The sequence below is a fragment of the Hippoglossus hippoglossus genome, chromosome 13 (assembly GCF_009819705.1).
Source record: "Hippoglossus hippoglossus isolate fHipHip1 chromosome 13, fHipHip1.pri, whole genome shotgun sequence".
In the NCBI taxonomy this organism is placed as follows: domain Eukaryota; kingdom Metazoa; phylum Chordata; class Actinopteri; order Pleuronectiformes; family Pleuronectidae; genus Hippoglossus; species Hippoglossus hippoglossus.
Window position 1 is genome coordinate 7,485,651 of NC_047163.1, and position 23,056 is coordinate 7,508,706.

The 23,056-nt window shown below is 43.5% G+C and overlaps 1 protein-coding gene across 1 annotated transcript in view; it reads left to right on the plus strand.

Annotated features, from left to right (window-relative positions):
* Positions 1-92: 92 nt before the first annotated feature.
* traf4a (tnf receptor-associated factor 4a) overlaps positions 93-23,056 on the plus strand; it is a 36,053-nt gene continuing 13,089 nt past the window's right edge. The window contains exon 1 of the mRNA XM_034604535.1: positions 93-647. Within this exon, the coding sequence (XP_034460426.1) occupies positions 505-647 (143 nt within the window). The 5' untranslated portion in view covers positions 93-504. The remainder of the gene's footprint in view (positions 648-23,056) is intronic.

Sequence of the window (23,056 nt, forward strand, 5' to 3'; positions counted from 1 at the left end):
GCAGCTTCTTGACTCCTCCTGCCTGGAGGAGGAGGAGGAGAAGGAGGAGGAGGAAGAGGAGGCGGGACTCTGCTGCACCTAAACAGACGGAGGGGTGAGGGCATTGTGTTCAGTGTGTCAGTGCTGCATCCACCCAGGAGGAGAGAGGAGGACAGGGCCACACCGCAGCTCTGACAGCCACAACAAACCCTCACAGGACGAATCCGTCTGCAGCCGCAGCCGCAGCCGCAGCAGCAGCGCGCTCCTGGAGACCGGTGCTTCCTGCGCTCTGCGGCCGACAGGAGGAGACGCTGCGGGGGGAAGGACTCGCCCGATCCGTCGGTGGCGGAAGGGACGTGATATGCACGAACCTCTCGTCGGTGTAAACCGGCACCGCAGCTGAATACCCCCCAACCCCCACCCCCCCTTGTTTTTATCCTATTTTTTCCCCTGGAGGGAGGGAGTCAGGGTCCAGGGACATTTACCCACCACCTGCAGAGACATACGCCGAGAGACGCTGCAGCCATGCCCGGGTTTGATTACAAGTTTCTGGAGAAGCCAAAGAGACGCTTCCAGTGTCCGCTCTGCAGCAAGGCGATGCGGGAGCCGGTCCAAGTGTCTACCTGTGGACACCGCTTCTGTGACACCTGCCTGCAAGAATTCCTCAGGTACACAACCGTGTTTGCATGCATGTGTGTGTGCGTGCGTGCGTGCGTGCGTGATCCACCTCCGATACCGGAGCCTGCAGCCTCGGCTAGTTTCGGTCGAGCCATGCACAGTAAATAAAGGATGTGTAGGTGTGTCCTCCTCACCTTTCCTCGTCGGGGGTTTACGTTATTTTATATCAGTGCAGCTGATTATACCAGAATGGGATGTGAGGCCTGGACTGGTGAGCAGACCCCCCCCCATCCTGTAGTTTCAGGTGTGTTTGCTCTGGTGCATGTGCACAAAAACAAGTGTGAGCAGCCCTTTTCTCTGGAGCAGCCATGCGGGGACTTCTTGTGGACAGGCAGAGGAGGTGGTTGATGTTGTTGCATGAGTCAAAATGGTGCACATTCCCCTTTATTGTCTTTTATTTTGAGGGTGTATTTCATGCTGTGGTGCGTGTGTCCTGCAGAGGGCCCTTGCCTCCTCATCCTCTCTGTGATTTGGCCCCAGGGTGGCTGAGTTTTGCATGGGTTGTTGTGGGTTAGGGGCAATGCGGATGAATGTGTGTCTGTGTGTGTGTGTGTTGAGGGACCTTTCGTTTTGAGGTCAGACCCCCAACTCACCACCTAATCTGCTGGACATTGACGTCTGTGTTAAGACTTGTAGAAAGGAGGTCTTTGTTTTTTAAGCTTTGATGATCATACCGTCACAGAAGAGTCACTAATTATTGTACAGTCAAAGGAAAATCATCCAATTCATTGAATCTCACTTTTGATACAAACGATAACTTGGACGACACGTGCAAATCATCAGGTTACAGCATAAATGTGTTTTCAGGGTGTCTGTTGCTTCAAATCAGCGAGGGGCCACAAAGTCTTATGTTCTTTCTTGTTAATCAAACATAATCTGATTTATCACAAGTGCAGTATGAAATCTGATTGGTCGGCCATCTTGTGGTGTCAAAATCGACCTTTACTACTTTGGTTTATACTGAGCTCATTTATTGTAAAGTTGTGTTTAATTAAGTAATCACACAAAGAAAACATCAACAACCTAAAAGCACATTGAGTCTAATGTCTTTGAAAACTGTTGCGTTCAGTGGGGGGGCAGTAGGGGCCCAACAACCAACTTTTGCCCCAAGGCCCCCATAGAAGGTTAATGTGGCCATGGCCAGAGTAAATAACTCCATGTGTCTGTTGAGTTATCACTTTGTGGTGATTAATTAGAGTAATAGGACACATTTGTTCATGGAGATGAATAATAATGTTAACTTTGTGTCTATCAATCTTTTATTCTTGAAGAGAAATGCCTTGAGATACTCTGTCAAAGCCAAACTAATAACATTTATTATAGTTATATCAGAATAGTGTTTGTCTCTGAATCTTTGGTCCCTAAAATCTGAAGTTGATGAACTGTTGTTGTTGTTCCTCCATCCACTTAATTCAGTAGATTCATAAAATCTTCAGCTTGAAGATGGTGAGAAAGGGAGTTCTGCTTTCTGGGCTGTTTGTGTCGTCTCAAAATGTTTCTTGTTCGATCCACAGCTCAGAAATCCCCAAATGTCTCAGCACGATTGTATAAAACAGAGGAAAATAAACAGCAAATCTTCACATTGGAGAAACTTGAGCAAGAAAATACTTTATATTTACTCAAAAGACCCAATTTGATGATGTAACTTTGTGTTAAAGGCATAATCATCTGATAACTTTGTCATGAAAACGACAGTTGTAGCTAATAAAAAGCTTCATTCATTCATATGTTGTGAATAAAAGTGGATTTTCTCTATTTACACACACAGCAAACCATCCCGCTGTTGTTATGGTTACTGAATCATAGATGATTTACAGTAGAACTCCGGCTCCCGCATTGTGGATGTCTTGTGTGTTGACATGTTGACATGCTTCAGTGATTCTTTGGAAAAGATAAAGACAAAACCGAAACTTGCTGTTTGCTCACCTTTAAGTGGAGAAGCTGAAAACAGGTTTAATCTTCAAAGCCTTAAAGCTCTTGTATATAAGTATACAAATATAACATTTTAATTTAAAATTCAGTTTTATTATGAATAGAAAACGCTGTGGTCTCATGGTTTGCTGTGTTTCTGCTGCTCTGTCTGCAGTTATTTGGAGTTTTGTCTGTTTACAAATTGGGGTTTTTGCTGCTATTTAACTGCGAGAAACATCGGAAAAGATCTTAAAAGCTTCAGTTGTACTCGATGAAACTAGAAGACGCCCTGAGGGAAACTCAGAGATAAATAAAACAACACTTGCCATCAGGAAAACAGAATATCTAATCTAACCAGACAATGTTTTCATGTCAACATTTCATGCTCTCAACAGTCTTGTGTCAGAGAAAGAGACAAGCGGGGGGGTGGAGATATGGATTAACGCTGTGAATACACAAACCACGTTGTCGTGAGTTCCTGGTGTGTGTGTACGTTGAGTCATCAGGAAGCCTCCTCTGGCTTATTAAAGCAGCAGCCACTCGCATTTGGCTGGAAAGCACAAACTCAGATGAACAAAAAGAGCGAGGGAGGAACAGCGCTCGCTGCCGATCAGCAAGTTTAGCGGTTTGACGTTTGTCTGCCTCATCCTGCCCACCTCCGAGTTCGTCCTCCTGTTTATGCTCCTTTGTTTCATCACTCCCACAGACTCACTGACGTTTACTGAAGTTTCCAAACTCAGGTTTTTTTAGTGGAGTGACTGTGTGCTTCTCCTTGGTCAGGATGTGGATGCAGATGTGATGATTCCTCCCTGTCTGACCTGCATGACCTTTTTTTACAAGTATCTCTAATATAAGTACGGATTTATAGTAAGTTGTAATGTCTTAATTAATGGTTGATCAACACACTGTATTTATTCCTTACATTATAACTATTATTACTTTACTGATGTTTATTCCTGACTGCCCTCTTGCTGCTGTAACGTTGCAAATTTCCCCACTGTGGGACTAATGAAGGATTATCTTATCTTATCTTATTTACAAAGGTTTTGTATTTCATCTGTAAGACCTTAATAGGAACGTTAATTCATTACTTCTTAAAGATAACTCCACCTGTGAGCAGCCATAAATGGAAGCTGCTGAATGACAACACGGCTATAATGATGTAGAATCTAAAATATATCATTGTTCACACACATTGTACATTTATAATCACTTGAAATGTCCCCATCGCTGTATAACTATATAACATGTATGAAATCCATTAATGTGCTGCTTATAGATGCTAAACGAGAGAGGTAAAGTGTTAACAGTTGGGTAATACTTAAATTCAGTGATGACTAAGTTTCTTAGGAAATGATAATGAGCAGTCAGGCAGTGTAGTAACATTCTTCCATGGCTTGTTGCAACAGGGCAGCGAGATCTGGAGCGGGTGACAAGTGCGAAAGTGGCCAGACTTGGCTGGCGAGCCCGGGCTGGATGTTTCACGGCCTTCAATTATTACGGCAAAAAGATCAACCTGGTTGCACAAAGGGCAAAGCATTAGCTAACGACTGTCTGTCAGCCTCAATAAACTTGAACTCCCCTCACGGGCAAAAAAAGATGAAGGCGCTCGATGGCCGAGAGCTGAAACTGGCCTGTGCTGGCACACTTTGTTAATTAAAGAGGTGACGATGCAGCCTGTCCGCTCGGCTGCAGCCTCGTCTCTGTGCGGCTGAAGGTGGAGGAGCCGCTGAAATGTCCTGTGCTGCGGATATAAATGTTTAGTTCAACTTTATTCCACCCAAGAAGTGGAGCAGGAAATCTGGTTTAAAAGCAAAAACCCAAACAAGTTAATGTCTCAGTGAGGAACGTGATGTTTTTGCACCGAGATACAACAACAACAGGTTATCTGAAATATTTCTGCAATTGAAACATATTTTAACACCTCTTTGTTACGACATGGTGTAATGTTTAATCTAAAAATAACAAATAGTTCCATCAGTGGTTGATAAATCATTTACTAATGCTAAATATCTCAGTTATAAATCATTAAGAAGAAAAATGTTGGGTTATCAGGAGATGATAAACGACAAATCATCAACAAACAGTCATGGTTTCTCAGGTTCTAATAAGTCTGCAGGTATAAGTCACGAATAAAACGTTTTAGCAATCAAATCTGAAATTATCTTCATAATGAAGTCACAAATTTAGGGTTTTAATCATCACATCTGCAGTTACACATGTAATTTAGTTATTAATAAAGCGCTTTAATCAAGCCGGCACATGGGAGCCCGCACGAGCAGTTACAATTGTTGATAAGCTCATTATTAAAAACCTAAATCTGCTCAAAACTACATTACATTGTGTTGTAATCATACATGCTGTTTACTTCCAAGTCATTTTATGAAAGGGTTAATTCTTCCCTGAGAGGAACTCGAGGAAACGCATGAATTGTTCTCACTTTTCCGAGTCCGAGCGCTGAAACGTGCTGGTCGGGGCCTCTGTGTCCACGGGCAAGTTAGCATGTGATGCTAATGGGCTGCGTTTTGGCCCTCGGGGAGGAATGTCGAAATCGTCTGCAGCAGCAGCCACAGCAGTCCTGGAGGCTGCCCCCGCTCTGCAGGAGAGTCGCGGACCAAAGGCAGCGCCGCCCCGCAGCTCCGACACTCAACGCAATCAAATATGAGTCACATGCTTCAACAATCCAGTGTGTGCAGGCCTTTGTTTTAACTGCACTGCTTCTTTAAAAAGAGGAGAACAACATTTAATGGTATGGAACACAGTTTCCTCCAGTGTGTGAGGGCTAAGTGGAGCTTACAGTCGTGCCACACATGCCCGGCCTCTTGGCTCATCAGTCCTGGGTCCACTGAGCCACAGTAATGCCATGCGATGTGACAGTGGCTTCTCTGTGCATGATGCAGCGCTGTGCCACGGCCCTGACAGGGGTGTAATTGGTTTGTTCAGCTCGGGAGCTTCTTCCTACAGGCCTCCACGTCGTATATAGAGCGAGAGCTGACTTACCCGGAGTCACGAGGAGCCCCAAAGTGGCCCAATACAAGAAGTTTTCCCAGCTCGATTATTCACTGTCCAAAAGCCAGGGGAGGGTGGTGTTTCTTGGAATGGGCTGTGATTCATTTTAACTTTGACACATCTTCTGCGTGTAGTGTAGTTTTTTTTTCTTTCTCTCCTCTGATGTAGGTGATACTCGCTTTTTGTTCCTGCAGCGCTCTCCCACGCTTTTATAGTCTGAATACCCTGGTGCCCAGTCGCCAGCTTTATAAGTACAACAGCCAAACACCTACTTCCTCTTGTTCCACCAGGAACTGTCTGTTTTATTCGAATATGGGGGTTTAGTTTAGTGGAAGAAAAATCCATAGTTCTTTCTGGAGAGTCAACATTTATGGGTTTATACAGTGTACGGATGGATTGGGCTCCAACTAATGATTATTTTCGTTCACAATTTATCTGCTGATCAAGACATTTTCCCAAAAAACTCTTCCTCCTTTTTGGGCTGAGACTTTGGTCACTGATTTCTGTATAGTAAACAGGCTTTATCTTTTTAGCTTAGCTTAGCATCAAGGCTGTAAACAGAAGGAAACGTTAGCCTGGCTCTGTCCAAAGGTAACAGAATCCACCTACCGGTCTGTATGCTAAGCTAAGCTAACTGGTAGCCGGCTGTAGCTTCGTATTCAATGGACACAAGCTTCTCAAATATATTTCTGCAAGGAAGTTAAAGGGCCTCTTTCTGAAAATGTTGAACTGTTCCTCTACAGAGCTGAAAAGACAAGTGTCTTATTAAATGATTTATTTACGCTTTAAAGTAAATGAAATCCTATGTTAAAGGGTGATTTATTTTGAAAGTGATACTCAAGGAATAAAAGCACAGATGTGATCTAGAGACATGTTTATCTATGGCAGGAGTTCTGTCCTTCTAAACACATGATAAATCCACTTCTGTCCATTGTGCGTGCAGGCGTCCAGATGGGATGTATAGAGCGGCACTCTGGCGGCTGTGACGGGGCGTTTCTTTAAGGCCTAAATGGAGCTGTGTTGCATTGGTGCCCAATGTTGTGTGTCAGTCTGCCACTCCGGGCAGCTGGGGCTTTGTGTCTCAGTGGGTATCTGTGTCTTGAATGGGAGCGATGCCACGGATGGCTGATGAATGCCCGTGTGTCCATTGCCGTTCCCGACCCCCGGCCCCATCACAGGGACATTCACAGTCCCCCCCCCGCAGGTGTCCGAAGGCTGCGCAGGCATCCTGGGTCCGGATCCGGAGTGTTTCGGGGGGACTTTAATGTGCCATCCTTCTCTGACGACAACAGTGGTCAGTGAGCTGCGCACAGAGAGGTGCTGTGTTTAGCGGACTCAAAGCTCCCGGGGGCCTCTCCGTGCTGCTCTTTGGGGTCTGTGAGGGTCTCTCAGAGCTGAAGGCTGCTGTCGGGGGTGACAGAGCTGGAAACAGCCCAGTAAATTTGAACACATCAATGCAAAGAAGGAGCCACTGACTCAGAGGAGACATGGGGGGGAGTAAATGCAGAGAGATACGGCAGCATTAGTATCAGAGAAGAGGAGTCATGGCTCTAAACTCGAGTGTCGCTGAGCTTCCCTGACGTTCAGCACCTGTAGAGAAGCAAACTCCTGTGACGCTGCACCACCCACTCTGTTTTCTAACTGTAGGGAACAACAAGTCAGTGGCTCCTGAACTTTACACCTGATCACACTCCTGGACTTTGAAACTAATTGACTGACGTATATGAGAAGTGACTGATTTTCAAAGTTTAACACGGATGTTTTTCTCACTGCTTCAGGTGCTTTACTCTCTGAATTAGAAACAGATCCCGCAGCACAGACACTTCCACACGGATCCTGCTGGAGTTTGGTTCAGTTTGATTGGTGCCGGAAAACATTCACATTTTAGGAGCAGTGACCAAAGCGATGCAGCTTTAATGGAGCTGAACTTTTGACGCAACTGTTTTGATTTGCTGTAAATCAACTGATGATTTTGTCTGTAAATGAGAATTTGAGCCAAAGTTCGCTCATTCAATTAGTTTGTTTTTATCAAAGAAACTGTTTAAAAGCCTGAAACACTCAGTTTACAGAGATATAAAACAGAGGAAAAGCTTAAAATTCTCACATTTGAGAGACGACAACCCGTGAGCGTTGGACACGTTTGCTGAAATGATTCAATCAGTGATTTAAATTTAGCTAAATTCTTTGTCCGCTCTTGTGGGAACAGCAACATTTCATCTTTGAAGCACTGTGAAATAACTAGAGCACAGTTGTCAACAGAGTCTAAGAATGGAACCCAAACGAACAACGGGAGAGTGAGGAAATGGATGTTGACATCTGATACCCAGTAATTTACCCATGTTTGGAAAGGATAAAAGCAGGCACGAAAAAAATCGACTAAAAGTGCAGTTATGAAGTTTCCATTAAGATAGAGTGAGATGAGTTGGAGCACTTCCAGTTCTTTGCGGCACAGCCTTGAGTCTTTTTAGTCAGTGAAGAGCAGGTTGAACCCGTGAAATGTGTCTAAAAAAACTAAAAAGTCAGCATGAATGAAAAATAAAGTTTCTAATAAAAATAAATGGATAATAAATGTTTAAATTCAGCAGAAATTCGACTAAGCAATATCAGTATCAGAACTTTTTCTTTTTTCTATTTATTAGTATCAAACCACAAGGAAGCACTTCAGGAATTAATAGGAGTTAATGGACATGTAAAGTTTTACCAAGAAGATGAACAGCAGCGAATAAGAGCTTCTTATGGCTTTTTACTGAGGAAACACTACTTTTGTTCTCTGTGGATTTACTCCTAAGCGTTTGTTCTCTAAGCGTTTTCCACGGCGCCGTCCATCCCTGCGTCTGTCCGTCTGTCCTCCGTCACCCCAGAGACAGACGGATAGATGTTGGGCCGGGCCTCTTTCAGGATAAGGTAATTGCGGCGACTCTCCGGAGAGAGGAAGCTGAGAAGCTCCAGAGATGCAGCTGTGATGATGACATCGCTGGGAGAAAGTGCTCCGGCCGTTTCACACAGCTGCAGACGAGATGTTATTACGAGGCTCGTATTGTGACAGCTGTTTGGATAACGCAAAGGAGGGCGCTTTAAATTCTTATCTGGATTCTCTCCTGTGACGGAATGTAAAACGCTGTAGTTTGAGGCACGTTTACCTGCTTTTTGTTTTGATAATTTGGTAAAAAAAAATAGGTTTGGTAATGGTGACGGATATAATGATAGATTTAGTGATCTTCATTGATCCTGAGGGTTATGACAGTTATAAAGAAAAGCAGCACACAAGAAGAGAACAAGGGATTATTGGAATAGAAAGTAAAAATAATAAAAACAAACAAAAAGGAAGAGCATAATGAGATACATATATAAACATAAAAATGTACATAATCTTAGAAAGATTAACATGAAAGTAAAGTTGTCGAACAAAGAGGGCAACATGGCTAATAAGTAAGTTCTGACTACAAATCAAGTAATCAATAAATCAAGAAAATAGCCAGGAGATTGATCCATAATAAAAAATAATCATTTGTCAAAGTCTCACAGAGATAATATACTTTTAACTTCTGAGTATTTCTTCCACTATTCATTTTTCCATGGAGATGTTTGTCCTCTCGTTGTGTCGCTGCAGCTCTGAGTCCGTCACTTTTCAGGTCATGTCATCTGTCGCCTGCCAGGAAGTTAATGGTGACAGCCAGCTCAGGTATAACTCTTTACTTTTGAAAGACTCCTGAAAGTGATTTTCATTTGATTCGCTCAACGTGTCCTCAATGCCCTGACGTTGCTCATTTCTGCCTCCTCACAAAGAAGAATCGTGCGTCTTCATCGGCGACCACACATGGTGTCTTTTCACTGCTCTGCGGTCGATATAAAAGGCAATTTGTGGCTTAGGGAAAGTTAGAAAGCCATGACTCAACTTCCACACACCTGAGTCACTCGCAGAGAACAACTTCAAATTACTGCAATTACTGTTCGACTTCATGTTCCATGTGAAGAGATGAGCTCACGAAGCTGGATTACTGAAGGGGAAAGGCTCCTCATCCACCCACCCACCCCCAAGGGCCCGAAACTCCCACATTCACCGTCTTTCAATTTAGAGTTCGGTAATTTAACTAATAGCATGTTTGTTAAGGAATTTAATCCACGTCAGTCAGCACAATACGAAGACAGGCCCAGCAGCCAGCTAAATCACAGGTCTTATTAGGGACCTGACATGAAATATTCAAAAAGGGCCCCCTGGATAGTTGAAGCTAGATATGGTGGTTTGGATGTTGCTCGGTATATCAGATTGTGAATATAATAATTATATATTTTTTACTTTACTGTATGTGTATATATATATATATATATATATATATGTCTTTATTTGGATTATTACATTTAAAATCATTTGCTTTAAAATATTAGATGTGATTTGACACATTCAACTCACCCCTGGACTTAGAGTCGACCTTCATTAAAACGTCTGTTCCTGTGTCTGCAGCTTTTCTATTAGTTCAAAACAAGTTTGACCGGACAAGAACCAACAACTGATGAACCACTTAGCACTTCGAACCCTTTAGCTGGAGAGATGAGTCATGTCATGGATTATTATGTAATGTTTACAATATGTATAGCATAGATTTTGATTCTATTCTGCTCTGCTCCTTTGCCGTGATAGCAAAGCCCTCAGCTCCAGTGGTTTTTTTAATGTGCTTTATAAATAGATTTGACTTGACTGGACAAGTTACTGACAAAACGAGACGATTAAATATGTCAGATTGGGTTTAGGGAAATCCCTCTAATGACAATATTAGTTAAAGTCCTGCAAGTAAAGTGTCTGGGTTAAACTCTGCTCTTACTGGCCATTAGTTTGATTTATTAAACTCCCTAAATCAAATAAGAACTAAATGCCAGCTCTGATTATCTGAGTGTGTGTGAATATAAACCAATAAGATCTGGTTATAGGCGTGCCTCGACTTGCCCTCCTCTATAACAGCTCCTTTTAAAATGGATCCCAGCCTTTTGGGCCACACAAAGATGGAAAACATTCCAGCTATGCAGCGAAGCACCTTGCCCCGCTCACAGCCAGCATGCTGGGACCCAACCGCCAAAACCCAGCCCTGCTGCTGGACCGCGGCCAGTTGGCATGGATCTGGAAAGCATGGCTAGTGCTTACACATGCCCGGGAATGCATGCTATGTGAAACAGCTTAGATAAAGGTATGTTTATCATAACTGATGCGTGGCTGCCCCCGGTTCACGCCACACACCGTGTGAGGCTCCTCCAGAGGTTATGAAGACTTGTAGTTGAGTGTAAATTAACAGTCAAGGGTTTAACTGCAGATATTTGTACGGTACGAGACACGGTTCAGAACCTTTTCAGTCTGGGTTTGTCTACGCTTTGCTTGCTATAGCACTAATTGAACCCCCCACCTCCCCTCCAGTCAGTTTGTCTTGTGCACAGGTCACTGAATCGTGTGTGTGTGTGTGTGTGTGTGTGTGTGTGTGTGTGTGTGTGTGTGTGTGTGTGTGTGTGTGTGTGTGTGTGTGTGTGTGTGTGTGTGTGTGTGTGTGTGTGTGTGTGTGTGTGTGTGTGTGTGTGTGTGTGTGTGCAGCCACACACACATGTTCAATCTCCCACAGAAATTATTCCAGCCCGATGATTTTTATTTTTCTCAATTGTCGGCCCCAGAGCAGGGTGCAGACACCAAATCTATGAAGTCAGTCAAACTAACAGGGAATGCTTTTGATGATAAACTGACCTTAATATCTTATATACATTTTTTTTACATGTTACATACCAGTATTTCCTCTTACAAGATTTGTCAAAAAATCAATTAGACCATCATTAATGTGGCAACTACTTTGCAACTTGAGTATTCCTTCATGCTTCTCAAATAAGAAAATCTGGAGTTTTTCTTTGTCCTAAAATGGGCGGTTTTGGAGAAAACTATTTCCGAGTTAGAAAACAAAGTCATATGCTCTGAGAAACGACTTGTGCTCATTTCTCTTGAAAATGAGTCAAACTGCTGATCCAAATGATCTTGTTGTTATTCATATAGGTGTTTTTAGTGCACAAATATGCAGACTACACCACTTAGACAATAACCCTCAGATGAAGGGGCATTTCCGCGTCGGGTTGACTTGATGTGAGATGCGATGAGAGGCCTTGTTTGTGTTGGGCTGTTGTCTTTGGGAGCCGGCAGCTGAGTGGCTGCTGCAGCGGTTGCCGAGCTGACAGGAAGGCACGTGAGGAATCTGAGTCTGAGGCTTGAAAGACGAGCAGCTGGGAGCGCAGCACGGAGCGAGGGGAAGTGGGCGGCTCGCTGCCGAGGCACCTGTCCTGAGTGAAAGGCTCCTCTGTGGCGCTGAACAGGTGTTGGCAGAGCAGTTAAGCTCCTCACTTGAAGCGAACACACTCTGAATTATCGTCATTTATCCACAGGGGCCCCATTAACGTTAAGGTCACTGCCCAGTTGCCCCCTCAGCCCTTCCTTCCTGTCAGGACTCTTCCATCTCTCTCTCCTCGTCTGTTTACTGTGGTGGTCCTTTAACCAAACAGCTCAATGGCTCTGTCAAGTACATGAACTCCCTAGTGTTAAGTCTCAGGTTCTCACTCGCGACTCATTTTCAGATATGTCAACACGGCGTTAACACTCTGAACCGCCCTCTTCCTCCCTCTGCACAGACCAGCTATTGATCCCAGTGAAGGAAGTCACTCCACTCGGTGCACGTCCGGATGCATCATTCAGTCGAGTCTTTCAGGAGGAGGAGGCGCTTTTTTCAAAACCCTCTCGAACCATTGAAATGACTCTGCTGGTAGATGACTAAGCAAGTAGTGATTATTTGTGTTATTGATTTATCTGCCGATCAGTTTTCTAGATTATTGGGTCTAAAAATAAAATCACAATTTTAAAAAGTTTTTCAAAAAACCTGATTTGTCTAAAATAATCACAGAAGACAACGAGAAGTATTACGTGTTAACAACTGAGAAGATAGAATAAACTGCAATTTATGGTTAAATTATGATAAATCTATTATTCAAATTGCTAATCCTTTCAGCTTTACCTGTAAAGATAAATCATATACACTTATCACATGTACATGTTTAAAAACTTACACCTTAAAGAAAACATGAAAACTGAGTGGTTATCATACTCTGGCAGTTTATGATTTAGTTGACAAAAAAGAAAATTGCTTTTTTTTTTAACTTCTCGCTCAAATGGTTAACTCCTACGAGGAGCGTGTGACATCTCTATCTGTCGCCGGATCGTCTCCTTATTCCCTCCTCTGCTCTTTTTATGCGGTGATTGAAAAATCTTGTCATTTATCTCATTGTTGCTCCCGGCAACAGCAGCAGGTTGAAGAATTAATGCCAGAAGAACAATGCAGCTGCGGCATTCTGAAACAAAGGAGGCGGTCTGACGTCAGCACCTCGCCTCGCCGAACAAAGAAATTGCATCCGCAAAGCTGAGAAGTGGACAAGTGCAGGAGGAGCGGCTCGGGGCTGGTTCACAGTCGCAGGGGGGCATGTTTGGGCCGGGGGGCGGTTACTGTGTTTCTGTGGATTTTATCTACATGTACTCTGCACAAATTCAGACCGATAAGGACAAACAGGAGCCACAGCACGTCTGCGATGTGATCATAGCGGCTGATAATAACAGCAGCGGGCACCGACTGTTTATTATTTTTGTGAATCGGTGCATGTCTGTGTCTGTGTGTGTTCACTGTCTGTCGACTGCTCCCTCTGTCTCCCCCCCCCCCCCCCCCCCCCCCCACACACACACACACACACACACACACACCTCAAAAGCCCTCACCTTCCCAGTTACCATGGACACTAAAGCACAGGGCCTAAATTTGTCTAGTGATGTGCACACCTCACAAACCCAAATCAGCTTGTAGACAAATTAGGAAAAGAAGCTTTTTACCGTCTGCATTTCATGGAAAAATGCAAATCGCCTGAAGCAGAAATCCACATTATATAATTTTAAATCCGCAGAAAAGACAGCGAGGTAAACGGCATCTTTAGGAAAGCGGTTAAGACGAAGCAGAGAGGGAAAAAGTTTGTCGTTTTTTCTGCCTGAGAGGAAAACAAGTGACTCATGACACATCAGACTCATGCCTCCCGCGCTCTGCAGCGATAATGGGAAAATCCAAATCATCATCCCATCTCCACTCTGCACCGTCTTAAGTTCGCTCCGACACCCTTATCAGTTTCACAGCGTTTACAACAATCAATCTCCGAGGTTGACTCATTGTGTCGACACATGGAAACCACTTCTCCGCTTTTTACGCTTCGTGATCCGGTAGAATTGAACCCCGCCGCCTCTCGCTAATTAATGGATATGTCACTGAGGGCATTGCACATTTTTTTTCCAAAGGTGTTCTTGTGGGATCGGACCAAAATAACTCCCTCACAGGGCAAAGCTGATAATGGTTTACCCACACCTGCTATCTCGTGCACACATAGCAGGTCAGCTCGAGAGGTGTGTGCATGGAGTGGAGTACTTATCTGTGAAGGACGGGGGGGGGAGAACAGACAACGACGCCAGAGCTTTTCTTTCCTCCTGGTGTCACCAGCAGTTCGTTTTTGTAGTGTACTTCTGTAAAACCTTTGTTTAGACAGATTAAAGTTTTAAATAATCTGAGGTGCGATTGCAGGTTGTTGGGTTTCCCTTCCTTTTCGGGTGCACACGGTGAACAGGTGGAGGTTGATTTAAAGCTCTGTTGTCCGTATAAGACGCGAGTGGTCGGAGGGATAATCTGCGCTGCCCACCTGCCGCGCAGGTGGGCAGCGCAGGTGGGCAGCGCTTCCTCTACGGGGGGCAGGGAGAGGAAATGTAGAAATTAGATGAAATAATCTGATATAAGTATTCTGTTATTGTTAGGAGGTTATGCGCCTATGTGTTTGGATGGGTTGGTTTGATTGTCAGCAGGATTATGCAAAGTTTACTGAACTGATCTCAATGAAACTTGGTGGAAGGATGGGACAAGGGCCAAGAAAGAATCCATTACACTTTGGTGAGGATCTGGACAAAGGGGCGGATCCATGACTTTTAACAATGTGACAGTTGTACTATTTTCCCATTGATCCTGATAAAAATAAAGCATATTTGGAGCACTGATATTTGAGACTGTTTACTATTTGGCAGCTTGATTGAGTTTAAGTGGACTTTTTGGCCCTGGCGAAGGTGTACGCTCAACTGAGAGTTGCGGTTTGTATTTGTTAAAATGTCAGTCTCGCTGCGGAGAGTTATGGTTCAAATTGGGGTCAGGAAGATTTTGGTTGTAAAGAAAAAGTTCTGCATGAGAAATTGAAGTTTGTTCATGTGTAGAAAAGATATGTATTTGTAATTGAATGAATGATAAGAGTGGTGATGTTACACAAAGACTCTGAACATCTGTGCACAAGTAAAAGCTGAGAAGCTGTAAAACCATGAAACGCTTTAAGTTCCCAAACAGCGACGCTCAAGTTACAAGTGCAGATCGTGACCCCGTCTTTACGTGTGATTGGACAACGACTATCCAATTACAAAGCATAGTTCCAGTCAGGAAGCAAGTGGAACTGATGCCTGAATGAGCATTAGATTTTCACGATGGACAACAATGGGCTCTTCCATGACAAATTCCTTCGAATGTGCTGTGTGTGTATTCAAACGCACCTCGGTGACAGAAGACCAGCTGTCTGCCCTCTGATTGGACAATTTAGCTCTGCTTTGTGATTGGTTTGTCACCGTCCACTCAGATTCTGGTGTAAAAACGAGGTCAAACTTCATAAGTTGTAATTACATTATCAAAGACGATGTGGGGACTTTGGAGGCTCAGATTCACACACAGTTTGTTTCTGATCTTTTAATGTATTCTTCTTTTTACATCACCACTGTCTTATTTTTTATATCTTTTCTACACATGAACAAACTTGAATTCCCCATGTATTTGTTTAAAAGTTTACGAAAATATGATTTACAACAACAATCATCACTTGACGCTCTCAAAGTCTTACTGACCCCATTTTTAACCCATATATATTGTTTTGTTTTCTCCTCTCATCTTGTTTTCATGCTCACTTCTTCTCTACTTCCTTTCAAAGCAGTGACAATCACACTGCAATAAAAGAGCGGTTTTAATTGAAGGGCGACGAGAGCTTTGTTTCTCTGAGGCTCAGTAGTTCTGTGCACGTCAGAAACAAAAGTCCTCTTTGTCTGCTGTGGGCTTTGGTATTGAGTGTCGACTCCATAAACGAACGATCTGAAGTATTCTGCTTACCATTTGCATAAAATGTGATTTACGACGAGAGCATGCAAAGCAGCATCTCGTCTCTCTCCTGTCCCGGTACCGTGAGCTCATGTGTCTATAGGTGCTAAATCGTAAAACTTTACCTCTAAGTGGCCTCTGATTAATGTCCCGGCTCTGGTGGCCAAGTGCGGAGTAAATTCTCTTTAAAGAGAAACTGTCCCTCTTGGCTTCTGGGCTGCCTGAAACAGATCTTGGCGGTTTTGAAAGTCATAAAACAAACCCCACCACAGAGAGCAAGAGGAGGTTGTTGCGCAGGAATAATGTGCCGTACGGAGCAGCTGACACACCATTGGTACATTCCCCTTCACGGGAGCTAAGACTGACATAAAAAAGCATTCAGATACTTAATTCGCGCTGAAATCGGAACCGCTTAATTTGGGTAACGGCTTGTGAATGATCCTACAATGGGATGACCTCATACACAGCGTCTTAATTGGTTAACGGAGCATGAAACCTCTGGATGTAAAATCCTTTTTTGAATTTTAATGGCTTTTTAACGCAAACGCCTGGTGGGATCTTGTGTCTGGATTTTTCTTTTTTCTTTAGTCTTTATTACTGCGAAGGAGGATCATAGAAACACTCCATTAAATCTCAATCCAGTCACGACTGACGGCGGTTTCATATTTCAGGGTTGCACCCTTCGCTCCGGATGCTTAAACAGAAACATAAATTTAAATCTTGTGTGACTCTGCTGTTTATATGAAGAACTGATTTCTCAGCTCCTGCAGTATAAGAACTATAATAACCAGAGAAGTGTGTTAAAACAGATATGCTTTATGGGAGAGAATATGCTTATCCTTGGATTTACAGGGCATTAACCTCCTAACCTCATTCTGGCCTCTGACCAACCATATGTGAGCTCGTTAAGAAGTTTCTAAGTAGATTTGAAATACTGTAATTTAAAGAAATTCCTTTACACTTTGGGAAATATGCTTTCTTGTATATAAGAAGATTAGTCGTGCTCCCATATCTGCATAGAATAATCGCCCATTGATCGTAATTGAGGTAAAACTGAATATGGTTGAGAAAAGGGAAATAATTGTGTAAATTCAGAGCAGAGGATGACAGAAATGAAACACCTGCGCAACTTTCTGATCTCTAAATGACACATGGCAGAATCCATACACTGATTGAAAATGCACATCTTTCCTCCTCTCACTCTGATAGATGGCTTGTACAATAGCCTGAAGTGCACTGCTGCTTCCGCACTTAATCTGTATCAGCGCGGCGATTTCACGCTGTGCTTCTTGATGATTGTGACTCCGATCGCTGATTCATTAATGCTGTTTGAAGGAAAATGAGGCGACTGTGTCTACCACTGCCTTTCCGGTGCCATATGCATACAGTTGGCAGGCGGCCCTTCTTTTAATAGGCCAGGCAATTCCTTGGCAAACTCGGGTCCCCTCCGTCCAGTGCAGGCATTCAAGAGGATTAGTGTGGCAGCGCTGCAGCTCCTCGAAGCCAGCCGACGTCGCTGCAGATCGCCCCCTTTTGAGCAGAAATCTGCCCTCTGAAGCTGAGCTAAAATTAGACCAGCCATCTGTGATTAACACGGCTAAAAATCACCCGCGTCTGGAGAAATTTATAGCATGTAGCTGCCTCCGTTTGGCCTGAAGTTGCCGAATAACACTTGATCTCGCTCTTGTTCTTTCGCAGCATTTGAGTCTTCACCAACGTGTGACAGCGGGTAGTAAAATGGAGATTGGGGCGTTTCACACCTACTGCAACCTTGACAGCAGCTTTTAGCACTTTCTTCACAGACCAGTAGGTTCTTCCCACATGTGCGACATGTTAAAGCTCAGGACTTTCATTGATCTCCGGGCACAGTCCTCCACCCATCCCGCCCCCCCACAAACCGCCCTTCAACCAGATCAAACGTGAGGCTGCTCCTTTCAAGCGCTGCTTTGCTTTCATGTTCGCGGCGTCGGGCCCTCGTGCGTGTGCGTACGCCTCTGTTTTGGTGGTCTTTCTCTTTTTTTCTCCACTGTTTACTGTGTGGGTGAGGGTGACGCCACTTGTGCGTGCATGAGCTCGGCTCTCGATACAATTGATGGGACAGACCTTTTCTCTCGCCGCCCCCCCCCCCACCCAGCCTGCACCCAGATCAGCAGCAGTTAATGAAAGTGGATTGATTTTCCTCTACCTCTTGCATACAGGGTGTAATTTGAGGGATAACATCGACCAGGAAAACAAAAGATCCCACGAAATTCTATTACATCTGCTGTTTTAGTCATCTGATTGCCCGCCTGCCCAGTACAAAACATTCTCCAGAGGTTAGAAACTGCAAAACTGAGACTAAAATCCATAACCCCTTAGGATCTTAAGTTCTTTTAACAGGGTGTGAGAGGAATAGGTCAGCAAATTAGGAACATGTGTCGAGATCAGAAGATTTTGATGATGAGAAAAACCACCCATAAAGCTCACTAATTATCACATGATATTTTTGTATCTGTAGAAAAACACGAGTAAAACAAAACATATGTTGAGGGAGAGGTATTTACTGGAGTTAAGCTACATTTTACACCAGTTTCCAGTCTTCATGCTAAGCTACGATAACTAGCCGCTTGTTTACCAGAATGTTAATTTTCCAAAACCTTTCATGTGATAATACAACAGATCAGTATTTAAACTGAAGAAGAAAACTATAGAAGAATACTTTCTGAAATGTAGGAATATTTTCTACTCCTATTATCACAGGTGCATTTGAGGTGAAGTTCAGAGGAAGTTTGCTCCAAACTCGTAAAAATCAATGGAAACAAACTAAAGGAGCTGGGTTACGATTTCATGTTGTAACCCTCCCCTCCCCAAGAGAGACTCTATGTCAAAGCCCGATTAGACTGATGGAAGGAGACTGAAGGAGGAGTGCAGGGGGGGGGGGATTATAAATACTTGTAGGAACTGTTTCCCCTTCTCTCACACTTAAGGATGGATTATGGCATCTCGCAGGCTTGTGTTCAGCCTGCAGATGGCTGCTCATCCTCCCTGTGACCCTCCCTTCATCTATTCATCCATCCTTCCTCCCTCTTCCCTTCCTCCCGCTCTCTTCACTTTGCCAGCTCGTCCTCTGGCCGGTGGCTCTTCCCTTTACAGTGTGTCAGTGCCGCACCTCTGGCAGTTGGATGAATCATCGTCTAATTGCTCATAAATTCCAACCGAATGCCTGATTTCACCTAAACATTAAAGAAAGCAAATCTTTCCATCCAGGAAGTGTGGGTCTGCTTTCATGTAGAGAGGTAATTTCAGCGCCAAAAGCATATATGGCAACAGGCTTATTACACAATTAACATATCTGTGTGTTGTATGTCATATTTTTGGGTCTATATCTTATTGGCACATGTTATTGCAGACAAGAAATAATATTCTGGACTCTTTTAAAAGAAAATGAACACGGAAATTAAAGTTAGGATCTAGATAAAGTCAGAGTCGTTAAACAACACACAGTACAGTATGCAGTAATATCATTCAATGTACAGGCTGCTGTACTGCGAAGTTGACATTTAAGAAAAACTATCTGAGGTTTTATTAACCTTTGGACGCTTTATAGCAGTGTGGGCTCGCTCACAGATGGCACAAATGTCAGCATGGTGAGGTGAACTGCAAGGAGAAATGAATATCATTACATAAGTGATGACGGCCTGAGTCGAGCTGGCCTCAGGTGTCCTCACAGCCGAGATCTAACAGAGTTTGTGTGGTTATAAAGAATTTCACATGGGAATATTACAACAGAGCAAAATCCCAGAGCAGAAGTAAAATCCATGTTCTTTTGTTCAGGTCCGTGTAGGTAGTGTCAGTGCAGCTCATCGTAAAACCATCCTCTAATGGGTTTTTCTGTCTTAGTCCACAGTTGGTCCCAGTGAGTGTTACATGGGTTGCTGGAGAAGAAGCCAGGGAAAGAGGCCAGACATCCACCCACTCACAGACACTCTCTCTCGTAGTAGTGCCTTTCTTCCACTTGCATCATATTTGTTTTTCCTGCTTTGGCAAAGCAACACAACAAAAACATGTCTCTTTTTTCTCTGGATAAAGAAACGTAAAGTATAGATTTCAAACTGCACATACGAGTTTAGCTCTGCTTGATTTATACGGATATGTGTAATCGCCATCGGAAGCAGTAACAATTTTCCGCCTGTCTTTTTAGGTCGTCCTGACACTGAGTCAGATGTAATTTATTTCTGTCTCGTTGATGACCATGACCTGCAAACTGTCAGCCATTGTTACTTCATAAGAAACAGCTGCCAGTGGCTGTTAGTGACCAGCAGAGGAAATCACATGGGATTTTACAGGTGTCATGTTCTGGACAGGTGTGCAACGCAGACTTCAACAAACCAGTTTCTGTTAAAAACATATGGTCAGGTTTTGATTCTCATTGGAATAGAATACACATTTAAATTTTGGATTTTTTTTCCTGTTGTCTGTCCTTTTCAGATCATTTATATGAACAATTATTTCAGTTTGACCCAAAGTTATAGACTTTCTGAAGCCTGCCTTGAAACAAATAGCAAATGAAATGTGGTCAATAATTAATAATATAATTAATACAGACAGAGCAGATTAGAACATGATTAAACACACAGAGAATAACCGTCATTAAGTCTATAAAATTACCATAGAAAGGAAAGTTACCATAATATAGAATTCAAAAAAATTCTTTGCAAGGTGCTGGTAGAACAAGTATTAATACAAAAACAAGTCTCATATCCAACAAGTGGACAGAAGTTTTTACTGATAAGCAATTAACAAATAAAGTGTATAGTTGACAATTCATTTTTCAACAATTGAGAAATGATTTAACCTCGTCTCTTCACACGTTCTTATGAGACGTAGCTGAGGAGGATGTCACCACAAACGTCAGTGAGCTTGTGCAATATAATCTCCAGCAAACCACAGATATGGACAGCTTATTTTGTAGGTATTCAATCCCACACAAGCAGCTGTCACAGCATCTCTCAGTGTGAACGTCCCACAAAGATAGCCTGTGAAGGAGCAGTGGATCCACCTGTGGGCCGGTGTGTCATCACGCTCTCTGTGAAAGTAAGACCTGCTCCTCCCTTTTCAGACAAATGAGAGGGCTGCGGAGAGCGCGGCTCAAAACCAGATCAGCCGGGGGCGAAGGGAGCTCTGCGCTCACGGCGTATCGGGTTGCACAGGTGGAAGCTCCAGCCTCGTCACTCGACCTCATTTGCCTCATTTACGGGGCCTTGTTGGTCTGCTCACATGTGGGCGTTAATCCAGACAGTCATGAGGATGAGAGGGAGAGATCCTGCAGCTAAAACACCGTCTGCTGCTTTATTGTTCTGCTGGCAGGAGAAAGTCGTTTTTAGGATTGTCAAGTGGAGAGTTTAAACTTAGTGGGTGGAAGAAGTTGCACAATCTATAGGGGCCATTAGCAACGTTTTTTTTTTCCTGTGCCTATAATGTGCTTTTTTGCGTACTATTCATCTTGTTGTCCCAAATTGCTGTGCACAACAGAACTGCCTTCATTTCTGCTGCCAGTAAGCAAATATTTACATTTGGAAGAAATTAAGACAAATTGTGGGTTGTGGTCAGACAGCTCCAGAGACTGCTCGGAAAAATGAACTATTAAATCTTTGGGAAAAGATTGTGCTTTGTCTTTTGTGAAGTTTCCATAATTAAAGTGTCCAACGTCGCACATCCTATATAATTTTAATCTCAGTAAAGAACAGTGAAATACACTAATTACTTCTACACTAATTGCCAGTTTGTGTAGAAGTATTCTTCTACATTGAGTAAACTCTGACTATTTATTTGAGTTTATAAAGCGTTTGGGTTTAAATAAATCTGTTAACGTGGTTTCAGTTGGGCTTAATCACTGTTGTCTCAAATATAAACATTATTACACCTCAAGTGGGAAACTGGAACATATTCCGTGAAGCTGGAAAGGCATTGTAGCAGTTAGCTTAGCTTAGCACAAACACTGGGAACAAAATCCATCTCCCAGCACTAAATGTAAAATAAACAAATGTCTTGTTTTGACCGAGAAGCAACATTAAGTATGTAGGACATCACAGACTGATAATTATGGAAAAATATCACTCACACACTCTATAATGTCTTTTTACTATCTGCTCTCATTAGTGTTCAGAATAGTTGGCTCAGAAGCAGGAAGTCATGACTGCACGCAGTCTTAAAGACATAAACCCCAAACCAGATGGATTTGCGGGATTATAGAAACTCTTATCGGAGATGAAACAAGATTCCTGTTTTCTGCCAACTTCCTGAGAGGAGACGTTTTTCTATGTGAGACCGAGAGCCTGAACAGAGGGCACTGGAGGAATTTAAGGGTTTGTTTGCATATATAAACGATAATCTTTGGTTATGACTTGAAAAGACAAAAGGGTTTAGCACGAGGATGAACACAAAAGCTGGTAGGGAGCTCCGGGGGGAGATAAGCGGGGAGTTCACATAAGGATCCCTCTGCTATTCGAGTCGATGAGAAAACACCTGGTGGGACATGGGTCTGTTTAGAGTGTGCCACAGTCACTCGTACTCTCCACCGCTCCTCCTGCTTTTGATTCAGTTTGTTTAGTGTGTCTCGAAAAGCCCCGCTCGCTAAATGCAAACACAGGAAGGTTTGTTTAGGAGTCTCTCTGTTAGGTTTCAAGGTCGCTCAGTGGTCGTGCTTTGAGAGGAGGCGACCTGTCAACAACATGTCCTCGCTGTGTGGCCTGCAGCCCGGTCGCTGTCGCCTGAAAAACACCCCTCCGCTGTGCACCAGTGAGATTAAACCTGAGGGATTTGTGCGTCTCACCGTCTGCCTGTCAGGAGCCGTGCACAGCGTGACGAGGCATGTTGTGACGGCTGTCCTCGTGGTATCAGCTGCATGAATGGATGGCGGGTTTAATCTGCTCCTGAAAAGAATATTTGAGGACAGGGAGGAGAGGAGGCAATTAGAGGGGAGAGGGATTTAGGGTTCAGAGCAATGGCAGACCCGACTAGTAGGTGCGTTTCACCTGTAGATGTCCCAATGTGTTTTCTTCAAGTCAACACAATGTGATAATGTTTGTACCCTTGTCTGACAGTGAATTCGAGGTGGTTTATACATGATCGTGTCCGCGGCGGAGCAGCTGTAGAGCCTCCGCTGCTCTCACGGTATGAGCGAGACACAAGGAGGCAATGAAATTTTAATGAGGTGATTGCATTATACTGTGTAGGCTGTCCGGTCTTAAGCTGCTCCGCTGTGACATACACAGAAACAGCAG